Source organism: Aspergillus costaricaensis (genome assembly GCF_003184835.1).
Source record: "Aspergillus costaricaensis CBS 115574 unplaced genomic scaffold BO79scaffold_17, whole genome shotgun sequence".
Classification (NCBI taxonomy): domain Eukaryota; kingdom Fungi; phylum Ascomycota; class Eurotiomycetes; order Eurotiales; family Aspergillaceae; genus Aspergillus; species Aspergillus costaricensis.
The window spans coordinates 105,970-126,223 of record NW_020291817.1 but is presented as its reverse complement, the minus strand read 5'-3'; the positions used below and the strand labels follow the sequence as shown (position 1 = coordinate 126,223).

At 53.0% G+C, this 20,254-nt stretch overlaps 8 protein-coding genes across 8 annotated transcripts; 2 read left to right on the top strand and 6 right to left on the bottom strand.

Annotated features, from left to right (window-relative positions):
* Positions 1 to 112: 112 nt before the first annotated feature.
* Positions 113 to 1,095, bottom strand: BO79DRAFT_18148 (uncharacterized protein). The gene has a single exon (XM_025680154.1). It carries the CDS (start codon positions 768 to 770, stop codon positions 255 to 257), a length of 516 nt encoding a protein of 171 aa, XP_025539060.1. The 5' UTR covers positions 771 to 1,095; the 3' UTR covers positions 113 to 254.
* Positions 1,096 to 1,335: 240 nt separating this feature from the next.
* Positions 1,336 to 3,742, bottom strand: BO79DRAFT_228783 (putative C6 transcription factor; the record flags this gene model as incomplete). Its single annotated transcript, XM_025683988.1, has 6 exons — positions 1,336 to 1,854; positions 1,911 to 2,824; positions 2,899 to 3,299; positions 3,393 to 3,448; positions 3,503 to 3,614; positions 3,681 to 3,742. The coding sequence occupies 6 exons, from the start codon at positions 3,740 to 3,742 to the stop codon at positions 1,336 to 1,338; spliced, it is 2,064 nt and encodes a 687-aa protein (XP_025539059.1).
* Positions 3,743 to 5,146: 1,404 nt separating this feature from the next.
* On the bottom strand, positions 5,147 to 6,476 carry BO79DRAFT_237896 (aromatic ring-hydroxylating oxygenase subunit alpha; the record flags this gene model as incomplete). Its single annotated transcript, XM_025684750.1, has 2 exons — positions 5,147 to 5,594; positions 5,656 to 6,476. 2 exons carry the CDS (start codon positions 6,474 to 6,476, stop codon positions 5,147 to 5,149), a joined length of 1,269 nt encoding a protein of 422 aa, XP_025539058.1.
* Positions 6,477 to 7,494: 1,018 nt separating this feature from the next.
* On the top strand, positions 7,495 to 8,934 carry BO79DRAFT_173681 (NAD(P)/FAD-dependent oxidoreductase; the record flags this gene model as incomplete). Its single annotated transcript, XM_025679696.1, has 2 exons — positions 7,495 to 8,597; positions 8,654 to 8,934. 2 exons carry the CDS (start codon positions 7,495 to 7,497, stop codon positions 8,913 to 8,915), a joined length of 1,365 nt encoding a protein of 454 aa, XP_025539057.1. The 3' UTR covers positions 8,916 to 8,934.
* A 113-nt stretch (positions 8,935 to 9,047) lies between these two features.
* Positions 9,048 to 9,896, bottom strand: BO79DRAFT_237894 (GNAT family N-acetyltransferase). Its single transcript, XM_025684749.1, has 2 exons — positions 9,449 to 9,896; positions 9,048 to 9,368 (listed from the first exon to the last, which is right to left on the bottom strand). The coding sequence occupies exons 1-2, from the start codon at positions 9,837 to 9,839 to the stop codon at positions 9,136 to 9,138; spliced, it is 624 nt and encodes a 207-aa protein (XP_025539056.1). The 5' UTR covers positions 9,840 to 9,896; the 3' UTR covers positions 9,048 to 9,135.
* A 173-nt stretch (positions 9,897 to 10,069) lies between these two features.
* BO79DRAFT_237893 (uncharacterized protein) lies at positions 10,070 to 11,859 on the top strand. Its single transcript, XM_025684748.1, has 5 exons — positions 10,070 to 10,221; positions 10,270 to 10,346; positions 10,525 to 10,585; positions 10,641 to 11,696; positions 11,781 to 11,859. Exons 2-5 carry the CDS (start codon positions 10,334 to 10,336, stop codon positions 11,830 to 11,832), a joined length of 1,182 nt encoding a protein of 393 aa, XP_025539055.1. The 5' UTR covers positions 10,070 to 10,221; positions 10,270 to 10,333; the 3' UTR covers positions 11,833 to 11,859.
* Positions 11,860 to 12,713: 854 nt separating this feature from the next.
* On the bottom strand, positions 12,714 to 14,691 carry BO79DRAFT_209227 (MFS phospholipid transporter). The gene is made up of 6 exons (XM_025682570.1): positions 14,372 to 14,691; positions 13,703 to 14,301; positions 13,623 to 13,641; positions 13,253 to 13,563; positions 12,924 to 13,194; positions 12,714 to 12,863 (listed from the first exon to the last, which is right to left on the bottom strand). Exons 1-6 carry the CDS (start codon positions 14,537 to 14,539, stop codon positions 12,756 to 12,758), a joined length of 1,476 nt encoding a protein of 491 aa, XP_025539054.1. The 5' UTR covers positions 14,540 to 14,691; the 3' UTR covers positions 12,714 to 12,755.
* A 1,308-nt stretch (positions 14,692 to 15,999) lies between these two features.
* Positions 16,000 to 17,780, bottom strand: BO79DRAFT_237891 (cytochrome P450). The gene is made up of 3 exons (XM_025684747.1): positions 17,546 to 17,780; positions 17,039 to 17,476; positions 16,000 to 16,982 (listed from the first exon to the last, which is right to left on the bottom strand). Exons 1-3 carry the CDS (start codon positions 17,719 to 17,721, stop codon positions 16,070 to 16,072), a joined length of 1,527 nt encoding a protein of 508 aa, XP_025539053.1. The 5' UTR covers positions 17,722 to 17,780; the 3' UTR covers positions 16,000 to 16,069.
* Between the last annotated feature and the right edge of the window lie 2,474 nt (positions 17,781 to 20,254).

Here is a 20,254-nt window from a genome sequence, read left to right as displayed (position 1 = left end):
GATATTAGACATTAGATAAAACAGGAATACTAGAGACTATAGACAACAAATCCTGTTGAGACTGGTCTATGCAGGAGGAGCCAGCAATCTGCAAAAGAGTTAGTGTGTCCCGATATCAACCTCTGCTACTGATGTAGCAGAGGTCCCCATCAGGCTGTCGGGAACAGGAAAGCTCGATTGGCTGAGATCCATTATGATGTAGAGAGGAAACACGGAAAAGGGAAGGATGACCATGAATGTGCCATCCACACTAATCAAAGGCATCGCCATGGTAAACTTGGAGGTGGCGAGTTACAGCATACAGCGAAGGTTCTGGTCGCATAGCCCGGCGGCATCGGAAAATTACTTTTCTTCACCCCCGCCTTCCCCGAACTCGGCAATTGGGGAATTGAGGTACTAGCCATGTGCAACCCCCCCCCTGCTTTGGGGTGACGCGTTTCGCGCGGGAAACTGATGGCCGATAAGCATGAAGAGACAGCATAGCACACCGGGAACCCCTGCTGGGCGTCTGCAGTACCGGTTCCACCGTCGTCTCCCTTGCGCTCTATCAGTCCAAGAGATGAAATATCCACGGCGTTCCGAGACGTCCGGGTTGGGATCGACATCAAGCCGAAGAACGAGCGAAGCCGACACCGTGTTTGTGTGAGATGACTTGCGTCGGGAAGTGTGTAGCTACTGCCATCCCAACAACAAACAAAGGGCATGACGCTAAAAGAAGGAGGGGGAAAGCAGTTGGCGGGCCGATGGGGGGCAGACGTATCGTATCGCATCTTATCCAGGGAAGGCAAGGTCGCGAGGGGGAAAAAAGATGGATCCCTGGGAAAAGATGTCCAAAACAGGCAAGGCGGTACTGGACAGTGGCGGGTCCTAGCGTGTCTTACGGAGGAGCTTTGGCCTTCGTCGGATTGGCAATGCCCCTCGCTTCTATCGGTCGGAGAACGGGTGGCGCGTATGGTCTCTTGGTTGGAGAGTTTCGCTCATGGGAGGGGGCAAAGAGACTCGAGATAGAGGGAGAACTCGCATAGGGACTGCCAGGTTGACCGCGGACTGAAAGGCGAGGCGAGCAGCCAAGGGGGGAAGGGCGAGGTGAAAGAGGAGAGGAGGAGGACGGAGATGAGGATGGTTTCTTTTGTGCGTGCGGGGTTGGTCGGGACTCCTCTTCCCTGTCTGTCTCTCTTTCACTCTTGTGTTTGTCTCTCTCCTCTCGATTGCCGGGTTTCGACGTCTCCGCTCAGGTTGTGTGTGAGTGGGTAGGTGGCCATACTATCTCCATCGAATCAAAAGGGCAATCAAGACTATTCTTGGTATTAGATATTCACGCAGGTTTGGATCGGTTCACAGGTTTCCCAAATTCCACCATGACGAAAATTCCGCATCTCCGCCGCCCGGACCGGAGTTGGCATATCCCAGGGAGCTCTCCATGTCGCCCAGTGGAGCCGAGTCGGCCCAGAGCCATGGAGTATTGACCATTAGACTGTCAATCGGCGCAACGAGGGTGTCACGCATTATGGAAGTAGCTGCTGCGTTAGCTTTGGAGGTCGCTGGCGTCCGATACAGAGGCAGGGGCACCGCCTGGCCCCCGTCGGCGGTGTTGACCGTCACCTCCGGCGAGGTTGTGACAATCACCTCGAGCGTCGAGTCCTCTTCGGAGCCTTGCCCGACCGCCGATGCTGCCAATGAGGAATGCAGCAGGCGGCCGTCTGCCCTCCCGCCCGCCGACCGATCCGTGACGTTAAACTGTAGGATGTCCCACATGAGTGGGATACTCAAGTAGATCTTGGACGGGAGCCAGGTCTCATAGTCGACATTCTCCGAGCCGGATGCAATACGCATCATCTGGTCCAGGATGCGATGCTACGGAGAAAGGGAGTCAGCTGCTCATTCTGTAGGTAGGGGGGATGATCACCTACCAGGCCCTCGCAGGCCCGCGATGTAGTGGCAAAGGTCCTCAGGAACTCGCGGCACTTGGCATAGTCCACCCGCGACTTGTACTTCAGACGGGGATCCCCGGCACAGCAATAGTATAGCTGCACCGTGGCGGCAATGGCGGCGACATGGGCGAAAAAGGGGTCGGACAGGCGTACTTCCTTCTCCACCACCATGTCGATCAAGCGCACAATCCAGGTGGCGTGCAGCACCACCAGCTCCGAGGAACGTCTCCAGAAGCTGTTCGGGATGGCCAGGTTGGGATTCTGGCGTGAGGCCATAATGTACAGAAACGGGTGATTCAGGACGGTGAGGATGGCATGGTACATGAACTGCAACTTCAACCAGGGTACCCAGTAGGCTAATTCATAGGACAGCTCCTCACCAGTACGCTCGTAGAACTGAACGTGATCATAGCGATGGCAGAAGGGCGTCCGGTTCTCGACCTCCGTGAGGTCGGACAGTATCATCGAGTACATTGACTCATGCCGCCAGGGCTCCTTCATTTTGCTGCGCGCACAGTCCGATACATAGCCCCTGACATTACTCCAGACCCAGCCAAATTGATTGCTCATGTTCCAGATTCCTGTATCGTGGGGGTTCGTGCATCCCACGCTGTCCTGTGGCATGGGTGGTGGCGGAGGCCCCGTCGCCTTGTGGCTGTCCTGGTCGCCATCCGTCGCGAAATATGGTGGGCGCCAGATCTCGGTCGATGTGCGTAAGATGCCCGTCTGTCGGCCATACGATTGCTCGAGCAACTGTAGACTCCAGAACAGGCGCTTCTTTCTCTCCATGTGTGGATCATCGGTGGAATAGGCGACCGCAACATCTAGCATGGCCGCGCGACACAGCTGGGACGCCAGGCCTAGGTAGAACTGTCCGAGGTGTGTATTACCATCTGCGACAACGGGACATACAATTCAGTTATTATTACTTCCCCACACTGCTTGGCCATTCCGGGGGTAGACGTACCGATGAAAGAAGAATAGGACAGCAGACACAAACTTTCGATCGTGGCCAGTTCCACTGTCCCATTGGCAATGCGCAGCATGATGAGAGTTCTAGCATCGTCGGCATAATGCTGGCCCTGCTCCTGCTCATGTAAATAGCGCAAGGTGAGTGCCAACAGACTACAAATCAGCTCCTCCGGGAGAGAGCCGGGCTCGCCTGGCCCATCGAAGTCGAAACACCACACCGGCTGCCGGTGACAGTGCTCCACGTAGAGATTAATCGCTCTGGCGATGACCGAGGGTGAAGAGTGAGGGGTAGTGCCCTCGCCCAGCCCCGATGGGACCGGATAAGGGGTGTGAGAATCGCGGCGTCTCGGGGATGGTGGCGATAACTTCGTCTCGGGACCTGTCGATCGAGCTAGTCTGCGAGAATCTGTGAGCTTAATTGTACTGCGGACAATCTCGCGAGGAGAGAGAGAGAGAGAGAGAGAGAGAGAGGGAGAGAGAGAGACCTACATATTGCCGTTTAGAATGAGATTGACCTTTTCTTCCAGCTCTGCCAGCCGATCTTTCTGAGGGGGAGCATCAGCAACCGCGTAAGTCCAGAGGAAGTTGGGTGCACCCACGGAAGGACTGCCTATTGACGTCCTCGTGACGGGCGTATACGAGCACGGCTGGTTAAGCCGCACACAGCATGAGCAGGCCGGTTTCTCGCCCGGACAGCGCGTTTTCTTCCTTCTGTCAATGCTGGTGAGTGGCTTTTTCTCGGCACAATAGATAGGAGACTCTTTGGACTCTTCGCACCTGCAATTTAAACAAGCATGATTTGACCGTAATCTCCGACGCTGTCCTTCTGGTGGCGTCATGTTATTTTTCCCAGGATGACTCAAAGAGGTGATGATGAAAGAGCTGCTGGGAGAGGAGGGGAATGAGTACGGGACGCGATGCCCGCGGGAACAAAAGAGGGGAGGAAGAAGGAGGGGAAACGGAGGAGGGGATTCGGTTTAGAAAAAGGAAGGGACGAGGGACGAGAGTTGGCGCGCGGACATATACTACTACTACCACTACCACCACTAATACTACTAGGGTGTCCACTACTACTTACTATCAGTAGTACTTCCGAGTACGCGGAGGGTTTGGAGGGGGATAAGCAACAACCAATAATAATACGAATATATGCAGGGTGCAAGGAGGGGAGGGGAAAAAAAAAGAGGGTATGTACTAGTATGTAAGTACTAGATTGGGTTGGCAGTGGAACCTGGGAACTGTCACTGCTTGGTACATACTAGAAGTTTGGGGGAACTGAGGGTTATCTGCTATCTAGTAGTGGTATTTAGTGGTTACCAGATTACTATCGGCTATTCCTGGATGGATGGAGGGAGGGACCAGCAGCGCCAAAAGGTGGATCTGCCGCTCTCCCCGGAGGGTCCTAGCCAGACAACGTTGACAGTCAACGTATCTCCCGGTGTGTGTGTCGATGGGAGAGATAAGCCGAGTCTGGTCTACTATTCACGTATGGGAGGGCTATTCATAGTACTACAGTAGTAGCAGCTCCGAACTCATGGCCACCCTCGCATAATTTCACCCAATACACTTTCTCTCCAGGGCCAGTGGTCAGCTGGGCCCCCGTCAGTCCTTTGGGAATCCCTGGGAATCCCCGCCATGACCCGTCACCCTGTCCAAGTTTTGGTGCGTCTGGCTAACTTGCAGGGGATTGAAGGTTTGAACATTCCAGACCAGGCGTGGGAAGCAAAAATAAAAAAAGGACTGGGACTGGACAATCTGACTAACATCATCAAGAAACTTAAACTTTTCTTTGTCCCAGTACTTGGTTGTATCCTGGATGGTCTTAAGAGAAAGAAAGAAAAGTCCGGTGATTTTCCCATCGGTCAGGTGAGCGCACGTGGTCTAGTCTAGTTCCCTTTCCTCTTCTGGCTGCTTTTCCCGTCTTGGCCATCCTGCTCCTCTCTTCCACTATCTATCTCCCCCCTTCTATTCCATCCCGCTCTTCGCCTTCTTGATAACCCCATTTTACTTATCTAGTCGCAATACGCGACAGAAATAAATGCACCATGATTCACTTGAACGTCATTAAAGATGGGAAGCATGTTATAATAAGAAACTATTCTAATTCGGTACAATATCTCAAATCCAAACAAAGATCGCTAACCTGATTTGCCGAAAACAATGTGTCAAACTCGTCAAGATGAATCATAGCACAACTCTCTCTTCTGTCCCAATTGCCGATCCCCTTCATAAACATTTTCCCCTCACCAGGCGACCGCCGCCGGTGGCTGCGCTCCGATATTCGAGCAGCATTCCTTACCGGCCCCACACCCCAGGTTGGCGCAGAACTGCATGTCCTGCGCACTCGTCGCCGCCTCCTTGGGCACCCGCTGACGGGCGGGCCAGTACTCCTGTCCCTCCTTCTCCTCGCGCTGGAAGTGCTCCGTCACCACGTCGCGCACCACCTTCTGGAAATACAATGGGCCCTTCTCCATCTTCGGGTGCAGCTCGCCGTTCACAAACACTCCGGCATTCAGGTTCTTCTGGGTCAAATCGCAGAGGTACTTGTCCTCGGACATGATGCGCTTGTACATGGTGTTGATCAGCTCAAAGTCCTCGTCGCTCGAGTTCTTGTTGCGATACACCTCGTACTTCATCACCGACCGGGTGGGGGAGATCGGGACGAAGCGCTGCATGAAGAAAAAGTGTGGCCTGCAGATAAAGCGTTAGGGATGGGAACTGGTGGGGGCTAATTAGACAGAGGCACACTTACGAGACGGTCATGGAGGCATTGGGGAAGTAGTATGTGCTAGCGATGCGGAGCCCGGCCGCGATCTGGTCGGGCTTGGAGTGGGCGTCGTGGATGATGCCGCCATCCTTGGTGTCGACCGAGTAGGTGGCCAAGTCGGCCAGGGCGGGGATGTCGGGGTGCGTAGTCGCGCAGTGGTAGCATTCGTTGTAGTTGTCGGCCAGGATCTTCCAGTTGTAGTCGCCGTCCTGCTCCCAGGTGTGGTCAAAGGTGTAGTCCTCCCACTTGACATCGGCAAAGCGGGACTGTAGATCGATGCCCTTGAAGTCATCGTCCCACGAGATCTCGGGCTGCTCACCGGCATCCAGGTTGACCCAGATGAAGCCGTTGGCGTCGAGGTGCACGTGGATGGGGAGGAGGCTGTTCTTGCTCTTGTCGAAGCCATCGAGGTCCTGGTAGCCGGGGGCCTTGGCCAGCTTGCCATTGAGGCCGTAGGACCAGCCATGGTACTTGCAGGCGAAGATGCGGGCGGAACCCTTCTCCTCGGTCACCAGAGGGAAGGCGCGGTGGCGGCAGACGTTGTGGAAGGCATTGATGTTGCCCTCCTTGTCGCGCACCAGGACAAAGTTGAAGCCGGACACCTCGTACTGCAGCCAGTCTCCAGTGTTGGGGAGACGCAGCTTGTGAGTGGTCAGCAGCCATTTGCGGGAGAAGATGGCGCGTCGCTCCAGCTCGAACATCTCCTGCGAGGTGTACCACGAAGCCGGTAGGGCTCGCACGGCCTCATTGGTAGGGGTAGTGGGGGTCTCGCGGAGACCCAGGTAGTTCCACAATGCGGAGGCCATGGTATAGACCAGATGTGAAGTATAGAATGTTGGTTTTATGAAGGCTTTTTGTGAGAGTCTGGAAAGAGGCTCTTGAGTGGAGATGGATCTTGGTCGTTGTTGTTGTTCTACCAGACTTGAAGACGAGATGAGATACTGTCTTTATAGCCAGTTGGATATCTGGTTTATCTCTATTTTCTTGCTTCATTCCAGCCCATCCTCTTCTTCCCTGGCCTGACAGCGGCTCCATAGCCGTCCACCGGCTCCAAAGCGATCAGGAGGTCGGGGACGGAGCCTGGATTCTCTGGCACCGGAACGCCTCGTGGCGGCGATGGCAGCCGTGGTTCCTCGTCTGGTCAATGCATGGGATTAGCATCCAGCCCTATCCCAGCTCACGACGCTATCATGGTGCTGATACAGAGGCATGTTCTCTGGAGATAGACACGGCCGGTAGAAGGGACCTTTGGCCGATCCGCCGGCTGGCAATCAGATACGGAGCGATAAGAGAGCTTTGACCCGGACAGATGAAACTCATCCTCCGTGATGGAGGGCACAAACAGAGCCCCCCCCCCCCTTACATGCATAGCCCAATTGGGAAGTCAAGCCCCAAATCTTCCCTACAGCAAGATTATTATTAGCCCACCTTAATCTTGTCGACTGAATGTTTTCCGGTCTAGGGAAAGCTTGAGCTGTCAAGCCGGCCGAGGAGCTGCCAGTTCACCAGTGCAGTTTGTCCACTTGGACTGCATGATCAGTTCTCCACTACGGAACCGGTCCACGGTTAGTCTCTCCATTACCATTCATCGCTTCAAGCTAATTCCCCCCACATCCACGGATTTCTTCACCCAAATGAGAAGGAATCCAACTGCTGCAGGCGCAAGCCAAGACGGACTCGGTTCGGTTCCCGGTTCCCAGCCGGGGCAAAACAACCGACCAATGCCTGTTCTCAAACACATTAAGAATCTGGGGTTTGACCTGGGGGGAGGTAGTCCCATGACACTACATTCTGATTCCTGGATATTCTCTTGTTAGTATAGTCATGGACAAGACACAGTCCATTGTGATCGTGGGAGCCGGCGTCTTTGGCCTCTCCACAGCCCTGTACCTGGCCGAAGATGGCTTCACCTCCATCACGGTGATGGATCGGTCCATGCCGCCCGTCCCCGATGGATCGAGCAATGACATCTCGCGCGTTATTCGCTTCGACTATGGCGATCCCGTCTATGCGAAGATGGGCCGTGATGCCTACGAGCTTTGGAATACCAGTCCTGACTATGCGGACTCCTTCCATCGCACCCCCTGTGTCTGGACGGCGCAGCAGTCAGGGCCTGCCGACCTCGTCTCGGCGGGCGGATCCGACTTCATTCGCAAGACCAAGAAGATCCTCACGGATATGGGTTGCGAATGGCACAACCTTGATAATGCGGCCGCCCTGAGAGATCGTTTCCCCACGGTGTCGGGCACTCCCATCGGAGCAGGCTTCGAGGGATTCTACAACAACGCCGCGGGCTGGGCCGATGCGGGCCTCGCCATTACCGGCCTGCGCGATCGCTGCATCCGCGCGGGCGTCTCCTTTGTCACCGGTCGCCATGGACATGTAACGAGCTTGGAGAAAGGGTCGGATGGCGGAGTGACCGCCGTGCGAACCATCGATGGCGGGCGCATCACCGCCGATCAGTTCATTCTGGCGACGGGAGCATGGACGGCCAGTCTGGTGCCCTCATGGAACACCATGGTGGCCACCGCGCAGATCGTCGGGTTCGTGCGGCTTACCCCGGAGGAGGTGAAGCGTCTGAAGGACCTCCCCATCATCTTCAATCTGTCTACGGGATTCTTCAGCTTCCCGCCTCATGAGCAGACCGGATACTTGAAGGTGGCTTGTCACAGTTTCGGCTACACCTTGTCCTCGTCCAACGTTTCCTCACCACCCAGCGAGGCCATCTCACAGCGTGCCAACTTCATTCCGGAGGAAGGCCGTCAACGACTGCTGGCTGGACTGGGTGAGATTCTACCCGAGTTGGTGTCGCGAGGTTTTGAGAAGACGTGTCTCTGCTGGTACAACGAGACCCCGACGGGCGATTTCATCTTTGACCGCCATCCCGAACACCAAAACGTGTTTGTTGCGACCGGCGGTACTGGACAGTGAGTATTCCCCACAAAAGCTATCGGTGTCAACTATCATACTAACGAGGGACTAGTGCATACAAATTCCTTCCGGTGATCGGCGAATACATTGCCAAGGCCTTCCTGGGCCAACTGCCCGCCGACCTGGCGGAACGGTGGAAGTTCCACACCGACTACCGCTCGCGGGCGCAAGATGACCTGTTCACGGGCGCCAGTGCTCGCGGTGGCGGTGATGGCAGTCGGGGTGGTCCTGGACGTCGGGAGTTTACGGCGCAGGAGCGAGACAGTCTCTTGACCTTGACGAATGCGCTGGTCCGGAGACCTGCCAAGATATAGATGAGGATGGTCAGTGATTATTTACATAGAGCTCGTTGTGGACACTTTAGGTTCTTGTTATTAGCGTGGTTGAAGTACTTGATCTATTGTATCGATTGGGTAGGGGTTTGGCCACCAGTTTCGTTGGCGGGCCTTGGTTCTATACTATAAATATATCCTTCTTCCGTGTTCAAACCAGAAATGTATATACTCCTCTACCACGTCCTCTGCACTATTGACCTCAAGCATCCTTCTTCAGTGGGTCCCGCACCATAGGCGCCAAAGCACCCGTATCCCCAAAGACATGGCTACGATCCTCGAAGCCAAACCGTTCATAGACGGGCTTGCCAGCCTTACTGGCATCAATATAAACCGGCACGCCTGCCTGGTCCGCAGCGCGACAACCCCATTCCAGAAGCAGACGAGCGGCACCCATCCGTCGGTAATCAGTGTGAGTCGCGAGCATATCGAGATCTACCACATCCATTAGCAATCCCACCCCTCACCAACCCTTCCCCAAAGCTATGTAGAGGAGAACATGAACATGAACATACAATAATTCGGTCTCCCCCCACCCACCAACGCAGCCCGGAAGGCCTCCAGCTGCTTGACAAAGGCATCATTATGCACCGGATCCATATCCGGATGCCAGGCCGGCCAGCGAGCACCACGCTCTTCCGCCGTCTGCAGAGACCATTTGGCGTAGGCGACGATGCGGTTATGCTGGGAGGTGTCGACGACCTTGAGGAATTTCTCTGCGGGTTTGTGTCGCATGTCGTGCTCGTTGGCTTCGTGCCACCATTGTCGGACGCCCGGGGTGTCGGGCCAGATGGTCAGCATGGATTCGGTGGTGAAGGCATTGTACCAGAGGTCGGTGAGGGCGGGGAGGTCCTCGAGAGTGGCGGGTTCGAGGCGGAGGGGGAGGGGGGAGGTGGTAGATGCCATGACTATATCTGTATGAAGAAGCGTGGCTGGTTTATTCGGTATTGAAGGGAAAGAGGAATATTATCCCTGTCGGAATAGCTTCAGTCTGGCGGGGAGGAGAGAGATGGAATGGATGATGACTGACTCGCCCAGCGCACGGATCACCCACCGCCCGGGAAAAGGGATCGATCGGCAAGGGATCCACTGCCCCAACTGTTCCTCTTCTTCTTCTTCATCCTTCTGACGAATTCCTTCCGTGGCCCCGGATCGACATTATGCTCTAAATCTGTTTTTCATTATTCATGTTATAGGATTTCATTTTAAGTTCCTTGCCATGGAGGTTCCCTGGCTATGGCCCTGGCCCGGCCCGCCGTCCAAGGTTAATCCAGAGGGTCTTGACTAAGTTCGTTGAGGCGTGAATTCTCCAGTACAGCAACTAAAATTCACTTAGATAGGACCACTCCAGATATTGAATATGAGGTGGCCAATCCTCAGAGCTGTCCTTTTTCTTTAAAATGCTCATTGCCCGTGTTTCCGTGTTTTGACTCCTCAAGATGGTCCAGTAAGTAGCTATTATCCCACAGCCTACGGATAAACGACTTGCAGACTGGTTCCCCGAAAAAGCCAAAGCCATCTCACCCAACATTCGGTCCATCCACTCGACTAACTTCCCCCAAAAATGCCCATCACGTCTTTCCCCGTTTAGTTGGTGAGCAACATCTGCACACACCGGAGAATGGCCGCCTTATACGCGCTTCGACTGACCTGTCGGTCGCTCTTCATTACCACGGCCGATGCCTTTCGACGTCGCGCTTTCCGCAGAATTAGTGTCCTGCTCACCACCGACGGACTACAACGGCTCTCAGAGCTTTCCATGCAGGAGGGCATCTGCGAACATGTACAAATCCTTATGGTTGTCCCGGAGCTGTTTAATGGTCACTATAACGCCCCCTACTCGGATTTTCGGCGGTGGGATTGTATCCAAGGGGCTTTGTGGAGATCCCGGAAGGAGCAGGACTCTGAACAAGTCGATGGCAAGGCATATTATGCCGGCTACAAGGCTGCCATGGCGGACCATCAACATGCGCTGACCTCGCCGACTTCCATCATCCTTCTCCAAGAATGTATCAGGCGGTTTGTCAACTTATCTTCCGTCAGCTTAGAATATTGCCCTGCCAAAACGACTGGTGACATCATCTGTCTAGGCTGGCGTAGACTCAGAGCACAGTTGGGTTTTCATCCCGACTTCAAGAGGGAGCGCTTCTCGCACAAACGGGTCGCCAGGGAACATGATCTGGCTTTCACTCTTCTTGCAAAGGCTCTAATCGCCAGTGGTCGAAAGGTGAAGAGGCTGTCGACCTGTGGTCCACACTGCTATGGGGTGGGACTTGGCAGGTTGTATTTGACCCCCGAAGAATGGGCATCTTTTCTTTCCTACTTACAGGGATTGTCGCGTTTACACCTGTGTCATGAGAGCTCAGCCATTTCTTCCCACCGACAACGTCAGTGTGATTTCTTGGCGGCGGTTGCCCCAAGTCTCGAAACACTACGCTACCAAATCGGACCCTACAATTCGTCAATCTGCCGGGAACCTCGCCGTGTTCCTGGGCTTTTTCAAGGACTACCGTTTCAGCGCCTGCGAGTTGTGCGTCTGCGGTTCATTGAACTCCCGATCGACAGCCTAAAACAATTCCTTCGTGCAGTATCACCCACTTTGCAAATCCTTACTCTGAAGGCAATCAGCCTGGCTGAGCCTGATCATCCGTCCGATTCTCTGCCTCAAGACATGGAGGAGGAGACCAAGCGCCATTGGTGGCGTCTTTTGGAGTTCATCCGCGACGAGCTTAACCAGCGATTCTTTTTAATACGAAAGGCGATGTTTAAGAAGAACTCGCTGGAAGTCGTAGATATGTCGCTCACTTGGGGCAGATACGAGCAAAATATGGCTGTCTTTCACCATAGACGAATTGGTCTTTCGTTCCAAGACTGGATGAATCAGCTACGTCTGAAGTAGTTGCCAGGACGTTGGCCAGAATAGCAGCTTTTAGTAATTCTTCTTAGTGGGAATTCTTTGATAAGTATTGCTTCACTTACTCAGCCACCGTCATCTATCTGCCTTGCTCCATCACTACTGTACATTCTGCTAAGAAACAAGAGTAGATAATCGGTATGTAGCTTGATTGAGCTTATCTTGCGAATCCGCCGACTGTCAACTAAAAAAAAAAAAAAAAAAAAAAAAAAAAAAAAAAAAAAAAAAAAAAAAAAAAAAGAAAAAAAATGGGGTTTTGGGTGTGTTTGTGTTTTTTTTCCAAACCCCCCAAATAAAAAAAAAAAAAAAAAAAAAAAAAAAAAAAAAAAAAAAAAAAAAAAAATATAGATACGGTGAGGAGACTATCCGATCTTTCACATGCAATCCGTCGTAGCATACCTTATCCTAGAGTTGATAGAATGAAGAGTCGACGTCGAAAGTTATCGTATCTCCGGCTGCCGGATTTCCGGAGATCCAACGGACGGCCGAAGTCTATCTTCCTGCAGGATGGTTAGCGTGGAATCCTGGGCTGCAAGAGCATGGTCACTTGGGAGGTTGTTATCTAGGGTTATCTATTTGACGCAGAGATAATGGGCCGGAGTTGTGGGTCGGGGGTCGGTATGCATGATAACATTGCAGCTTACCGTTTCTGGTCACTTTTATCTTCTGACATGTGACATTGGCTGGCAAATTCATTTCCAACTTGCTAATATGTAGTTTCCATGTTATGCATATATCTACTCAATGCAGTGGGTTGTACGTTCATTGCGATAGGGTACAGATTATATCTCCGTAAAGGGCATTAAATTATGTACTGTAAGGTAGTATGCTCATGATCAAGAATACACTTTTCGTCGAATCAAAATAGGATAGGATACATGGCTCGTTCAACTCATCGAATGCATACTTCACTGCGTCCTCTGCCTCTCGCCGCCTCCCGTGCCCATACTAGACGTGTCGTACCCGTGGGACTCGAGATAAGCGCGGAAGCGAGCATCCTCGTGCGTGATGGTATCCTATCATTAATTAGTCACTGCCACATACAGTCAATCAGAAGATGTTGACAGGTCACTTACCTGACCAATATGAGGCAAGCAAAAGAACGCCAAAAACGCACTAAAGATACACAGGGCACTAGACACGTAGAACGGATCCTGGCCCTGGCGGATCTTGTTCGGGGCGTTCTTGACAATCACCGGAAAGACGTAGGTGCCCACGAACGCGCCAATTTTGCCCATGGCGGCTGCGGTGCCGTAGTACTGACCGCGAATGGGTGTCGCGCAGGTCTTGGCTGCACAGAGACCGATGTTGTCGCCGGGGCCGACTTCGCCCATGGCGAGGAAGATACTGTCATCCCGAGTGATTAGTGCGAAGTGGGACAAATGGGGATCGGGAATGAACTCACCCGTAGACAACGACAAAGGCCGCCACGTAGTGAGGGGTATCCAGGTAAGGGTAGCATCCGGTCATGATCAGACCGATGGCTCCTTGCACGAACACTCCGAATGCTAGTGTGTTGCGCGGACCGTACCAATCGCTCAGGAATGCGCCCAGAGCAGATCCGGGCAGGTAGAAGACGTTGATCAGGGTGTTCCAGCCGAGTGTCTGCCACATGGGTGCGCTATCTCCAATGATATCGGCCAACCAAGCGGACGAGTAGATACTAAAAGAGTAGGTGGAGAAGTCGTAGATGAACCAGATCAAGGATACGACACACTGGACAAGTTAGCGCATTCGAAACGTTAAGGTTTGCTTAAAGTTCCTGGCAGGCTTACCCAACGCTTCCAGTAGAATCTGTTGATATTCACGTTAGTTGTGTCCTGATCCCATCTGCAGGAGGGGGTTTCAGGCTTACTTGACAATCAGCCAGACGGGAAACTTGTTCATCTTTTCGCGGGTGTACTCGGCGGGCTCCTTCAGCTTCATCCGCAGGTAGATTAGACTGAGCGGAGGAATGACACCAAGACCCAGGCAGATACGCCAGGCAGCGCGAAGATGATTCTCTCCAGTGGCGAGCACAACAATCATAGGCACAAGCGACGAAGCGACAGAGGCCAAATCCAGCTGGAAGTTAGTGAAGAGAATGAACCAGCGATGCCGGGTGCCCTCGGCCAGCTCTCCACTGCTCTCGGCGGCGGCGACGGAACCAGCAGGGTATTCACCTCCGACACCCAGACCCAAGAAGAAGCGATAGACCGTCAGGGCCGTGAACATGCCGGGGAGGCTGCCATTATGGCCATAGGCACCGGCACAGAGAGCACCAAAAACGAATAGGATGACAGTGGAGACCATGAGGGTGTTGGATCGAGACCAATGGTCGGAGAGGTAGCCAAAAAAGAGCATGCCAACAACAGTTCCAGCGAAAGCGATGGACGAGACGTTCTGACTGTAGGTGGAGCCATCGTAGATCTTGGGATAAATTTTGTCGAGCATGGTGTTGACGGTACCGATGACCTGACGGCCATAACCTATGTCAGTGCGATTGAACCTCAAGGGACAAATTAGAAGAGAAGAGGTCACTGACATATTGCAAGTATCCATCCGACCACAAACCAGCACCACAGGCAAAGGTAGGCCAACTGCGCTCCCAGAAGGATTTCTCGGTGTCGGCCAAGGGATCCTCATCGACGTGAGGGTCACCGTGCGGCGACACCACCAGCTCCTTGGTCTTCTCGTCACTGCGGTCCATCATGGTGTAGACTTAGATTGCAGTCTCGAAAACTGACAGATAGACAGATCTAACTGGGAGAAGTGGAGGATGTCAAAAAGAAGATAAAGCAAGGGGGAAGCAGCAGGAGGGGCAACGTTAGCCAGCCAGGGCACGAGACCACGGGATACCCTACCAACAGCGGCAACAATCAACAGCAGGAAGACGCTCGACCGGTGGGTGGGGGAGAGGCTAGGCTTTATAGAGTCGGTGACCTGCAGCAGCCGGCAAAGCTTGTCCGAGGAGAATTGCCCCAGCATCGCGGCAGGGAACTGGGCTGAAGGAAGAGAGTGGAATGCAAAGCGGATCTCAGTGGTGGGGAGAGGATCAAGTCTGAGGTAGTACGGCGTGCGCACGAGGGAATGGGCCAGATTCCTCGTATCTCACTGGTCCATGGGGACACTTTGACAGACATTCTCAGCCTATCTCCGGTAGCGTAAACCATGAGGATGATATTGGCTACACAGTAAGCAGAGAGAAAGATAGACAGACGACCCACCGGCAGACGACGATAGGAACTCGTGGTTCGGTGTCCCCGAGCCACTTTGTCTACTTACTTCCTACGGAGTACCTAGTCCTAGATAGGATTACTACTACTGAGTAGGTACCAAGCTTCTCTGCTTCAAAGCTTGAAGTGGGGACACCATGGATCCAGCCCGACTGACACCGTCGCTCCACGTGCAGGGCTCACTGGGTGTCGCCGGTTGGCCCCCCCAAGTACGGAGTAAGGGGGAGAATCCGTAGGGAGGAATATACGCAGCTCGGAGGGACGCTCGTTGCAGGGCAATCGGGCGCGTGCAGAGCAACGAGCCAATCTGCCGTCTGGTCGCTTTCTCATTCGATGGTACAGGGGGTGGTGGCGCGATAGAGCCATCGCTGCTGATTCGCGATAAGCGGTCGCAGTGCAGACAGTTGGGATGCTGTAACTTCGAAGTTTTCTGCCACTTCCCCTTACACCCTATGCCAGATATCAGAAGAGGATATTGGACCAACAGCATTTTATTTCATTGACCGAGACTTCACTGATTCACTTTGTCAAGGAATCAGGGGCAGGGATAGAACTGCCAGTCTGTCAGGCACGTGGGCTCAAATGGGGGCTTCTAATCAACTTCTAATCAGGACGGCGCTTGGGCCCACGTGCCGCCCTTTCTGGCGCATCCTGCAGCTGGCGCAGCTGCTGCTAGGATGAATCGATGCATGGTTGCTTCATCATGAAAATAAGTGGTACTACCAGAGGTGACTCAACGTAGTAATAGCGATCAGTAGTATTCTTGGTCGGATTGGACTCGATCAGAATCAATGAAATGGGTCGATGCAGATGCACCCCAATTCGGGGCATGTCTCGGGGTTACACAGGCCACGTGCTCAATCACCTTCCTTTCACTTTGGACTGCAGCAGCGACCGGAACTTTTTCTCTTGGAAAAACATAAATAAGGTATAACCAGCCACGTGGTCCATGGCAGACTTTTATGGGCAGTTACTCATCCCATTCTACATCATATAAGCTACTACTCCTATCCCACCATCAAGTTAAACACTCCACTACCGGGCTGCACCGTACAGTCCCATTCCACTCCCGCGTATTCGCTACGGGGACGCACCGTCACTGGAAACTTATCCTTGAGCGGTCGCATGTTCGACGCGACCGCCATCGAGTTCAACCGCGGCGTGCGCCACTGCCCATCCACCGGCGCTATATCATATCGGAGCACTAACAGAGCGGCTAATCCGAGAATCTCCGAGCTGGCAAAGTGTCGTCCGGGACAAATGACGGGGGACACTCCAAATGTCATAAAGCCTGCCGTGCGCCGCGGGTTCTTCTCCTCCGACCGGATGTACCGCCGCGCATCGAACTCCAGCGCCGTCTCTCCCCATGCCTCGGGCATGCGACCCAACGTCTTGGCCGGCATGTTGATCATGCTGCCCGCTTTGAGGAAATATTGATCCGCCAGCATCACGTCCTCCATGACAAATCGGGTCGGGGCGGATGCAGACTGCACGCGTAGGATTTCCTGGAAGCTCGAGACCACGAGCGGGCAGTTGTCGCGTAGAGCCGAGATATCGACGATGTGTCGCTGGTCGGCGTCGACGCGGAGCGCATTCGTGCGAATCTCCTCCCGGATTTCCTCCAGCAGGTCGGGTCGGGAATACAGCTCATACAGCACCCAGAAGGCGGCGGGGACCGTGTTAGAGAGAAGCCCGATGCCCATGCCCACCTCCTCCCGCGCAATATCCTCGACGGGCATTCCGGCCTCTCGCATCGTCTTCCAACGTGCCTGGGTCAAGTCCGATCCGTCCTCATGCCCCCCTTGCTCGTAGTAATGCACCATGGCGGCCACGACCGCCTCGCGCCCCCGCCACGCAGTGCGCGCAGTGAGCCAGGGGAGAAAGTTGGCCATCAATGGACTGAGGTGCGACTCAAAGGACCTTGTAGACTCAGTCTCATAATTCACTTAACTCCGCGTAGAATACTAGTCACTCACCAGAAAGATTCCTCGATGTTCGCATCCTTGTAGGGGTTCAGTGGTCCATACGAGGCATTCGTACTGGCGACCGTGATGGCATGGCGACACCAGCCGTAGAGGTCGATGGTGGTGGCGCTGGCCAGCTCATCCACCAAGGGTCGTAGCAGGCGCGTCATGCGCTCGTTCATGCGATCCAAGGGCGCGCCTATCAGGGTGGGCTGCATGGCATGGATGATGGTCTGCGTCAATCCCTGGCCGCCCGATTGCTTTTCGCGAATCAGCTCCAGCGTCGGGCCACGAATGCCGACCATACGCTCAGCCGTCATGCTGATGAACGGGTCAAAGCTCAGGGACTTTTTGTTCCGTTGGATGGACAGCAGGATGCTAGGCGAGGTCACCAGGTAGCTCTTGGTGAAGACCATATTGAGGCCGAAAATGGGTAAGGCATGTTTCTCGCTACGGCGCGTTAGAAGGTCCGTCGTCTGGCTCCCAAACACTGAGTTTGTAGGGACTCGGAAAACTCACGTTAGCATGGTAAAGTATGATAAGCCATACCACAAGAAACACAGCAGATGGCCTACCACGGGAATACTGCTGCGCACCAATGGTGGTTCGCGCGGGTCGGGCTTCTCGCGACGGCTGAAGGCGTATCCGAAGACGGCCAGGAGGCCGAGCACCGCCAACGTGTAGAAGTCCAGCATGACTGGAAGGGGCGCGAAGGTACGCCACCCAGAGTAGTGTGAGAGAATGGGGATTGGGGAAGGGGATAGAGAATTGCAGGCCGGAGTTGGTGTTTTCGCGGGGAAGAAAGAGAGTTTATGGAGTCAGCCCCAAATCACGCGACCGCCATTATTCTCCTGAAAGCCTAATCAGTAATAATAAGTAACATCGCAACGCCAGTTGGCTGCTTCGGCAATCCTAAGCTTCCCGAGGTGGGGGGAAGGGCCGGATCTTTCTTTAAGCTTCCGGCTTATCGGTCACCAAAAAAACACATCAACATGATGTGTGGATAGATTTGTTGTGGTGGTTATCCCAGCAATCATGTTGTTTGTTCTGGTAGGGTGAGGCTGTCTGCACCGCCAATAAGATCATCTCATCCCGGGATGATGTGGGTCCCAGCAGAGCATCATGAATGTTCGATGAGATCTTTCCAGTGGACACCGATCGACTGACAAAAAAGATCTTAGAGTTGTCCCCAATGTCATGAAAGCGGCAGATTGTAAATAGATACATATGGGTGCACATCTGCCGGGGTTTTTACTACTACTTAACCAGTTTGTTCATACATGTAAAATAACATCATTTGACCCTAGACCTATGTGCTGACCAGATAAGTAAGTACTGCCGGATGTAAATATATATACTGACCAAAGACCATGAAGAATACCACACAAGTGAGAGTTTGGTGGCTAAAGGAGCTGCTATACTGGATAGTAGAAGCATACAAGTTTCATGATACTCAATCTCGTGATTTACTCTATGAATCTACAAATGAAGACATCATGTAGTTTCGAAGCCGTCGCCACAGCAATGTATAGGCATATCAAATCGTGACCACACCATCATTATCGCAGAAGTTAGTGGGCCCAAGTGACAGATTGCAAGCTAATCTTTTATTATTACTGACATATTGAGTGGCATACTATACATTGCTCGCGATGTGGTGTAGGCTTCAATTGTGGTGGTATTGAAGATGAGTCTTCGCCTACTAGTATTCGCTTAGGGTGAGAATTTGGAACTTGGGCCGGTCGCATATGTTGGCGTTTGGGATCTGCCTCCCAATAAAGGGATTAGATGTTAAGGCTCATATCTCTTGCAATAGACCCATCGTGTAGTGATTGGATTTTTCTATATACTACTTTGTACTCATAATCCCGTCTCTTCAGTGAGGCCCTCAATGCCCGAGGACCTCGTATTGAAGCTACAACTGAACGTATTAATTAGTGCAAGCCATGGAAAACCTTTTATCATAACGAGGCCCGAAAATCAGCCGAATCGATCATGAAAGATCAGCTAGTTCAAGTTTTGCTTTTGGCGCGTAAACGAGGCAGTCATTCTGGACGCCTTCTGTTGTTGACATAGGCATTTGTATAAACTGACCACTGATGCATATCACAGTCTAGCAGGCAACCTGGCGGTGCATATACCGATCGCTGCCAAAACACACCTAGGAGATTTCATTGTGAGCGTTCCGGACCAAATGCGATCGACCGCGATTCGTGGTGCTCGTTGCTTTCGGGAGCGGGCTGGATTAGCACTCGGAGCGGGACTCAGCGGAAAGCTGGATAGATCACCTAGATCACCCGTGCTGATGTCTGGAGATGGAGATGAGAATTGATCCTGATGAATGATTGATCACGTCTCGCCACTTTATCAATCACACAGCATGCTTTATACCGTCAGTTACGGGAATGACAACACAGATTGGCCCCGGTAATCATTTCGCTGTCAAGTTTCTCGGAGAGCCTAGAACTTTCCATACACTGGTAATTGGAAAAGACTCACAGAACAGACCTCTGGGCTTCATCCTCTTCAGCAGGATTTGGGGCTGTGTGAATGAGTGAGCATATTGCCAAGAGTGACTCGATGCCCCTGGTGAGACGGTTCATTCAACATCAGGATGACAGCAGCGGGAACCCGGTCTGGCCCCAATGATAAACAAGTTTATGCGATTGGATTTGACCCCTGCCGTGATTATCTCGCCCCAATTATTCCAGAGATATCCAAATCTTCGTTGTTCTGATCGATGCAATCTTCTAACCACCAGCTGCGTGTAATCCGACCGTACATTCACGGAGAAATCCGACGCCGACAAGATGTCCCAGCGATGTAGTCAGTTTAGGCGACTGGATGGAAAAGTCTGCGCATGCAAGCAGCAGCCAGGAATTGAATTTTTTTTTCTCCCGCTGTGCACATGTGGCATTGTGTTTCTGAGCCTGCAGGTACGGTGTGCGACGTACCACGTACTTGCGTAGTTATAGGATTGAATGCTTATTCCCACCTGTTATTTTCAGCCTTGAGTTGCTTTATTTTTGTCCCCCAACACCAATGTACCTGCTGCATATGCAGTACAACACAGCAGTCTTCGAGCGAAAAAAATTCGTCAGAATGGTAGCTCGCAAGATCATGCTTTTTGGGGCCGATGCACGATGGCGGGATGGACGACGTGTGGTAACCAACAAGTTGATCTATGACAGATACTCCATGTCTGAACGGCAGCGGTGAATGTTAGCG

Coding starts and splice junctions, on each gene's coding strand:
- BO79DRAFT_18148 (XM_025680154.1), bottom strand. CDS start 770: ATGCGATACGATACGTCTGCCCCCCATCGGCCCGCCAACTGCTTTCCC.
- BO79DRAFT_237894 (XM_025684749.1), bottom strand. CDS start 9,839: ATGGCATCTACCACCTCCCCCCTCCCCCTCCGCCTCGAACCCGCCACT. Junction 9,369..9,448: donor TGGGGGGAGACCGAATTATT/GTATGTTCATGT, acceptor TGGATGTGGTAG/ATCTCGATATGCTCGCGACT.
- BO79DRAFT_237893 (XM_025684748.1), top strand. Junction 10,586..10,640: donor ATACGCGCTTCGACTGACCT/GTCGGTCGCTCT, acceptor CGCTTTCCGCAG/AATTAGTGTCCTGCTCACCA. Junction 11,697..11,780: donor TTTTTAATACGAAAGGCGAT/GTTTAAGAAGAA, acceptor CTTTCACCATAG/ACGAATTGGTCTTTCGTTCC.
- BO79DRAFT_209227 (XM_025682570.1), bottom strand. CDS start 14,539: ATGATGGACCGCAGTGACGAGAAGACCAAGGAGCTGGTGGTGTCGCCG. Junction 14,302..14,371: donor CGGATGGATACTTGCAATAT/GTCAGTGACCTC, acceptor TATGGCCGTCAG/GTCATCGGTACCGTCAACAC. Junction 12,864..12,923: donor GCTTGCCTCATATTGGTCAG/GTAAGTGACCTG, acceptor AATTAATGATAG/GATACCATCACGCACGAGGA.
- BO79DRAFT_237891 (XM_025684747.1), bottom strand. CDS start 17,721: ATGCTGGACTTCTACACGTTGGCGGTGCTCGGCCTCCTGGCCGTCTTC. Junction 17,477..17,545: donor TCATACTTTACCATGCTAAC/GTGAGTTTTCCG, acceptor AACGCGCCGTAG/CGAGAAACATGCCTTACCCA. Junction 16,983..17,038: donor AACATCGAGGAATCTTTCTG/GTGAGTGACTAG, acceptor TGAGTCTACAAG/GTCCTTTGAGTCGCACCTCA.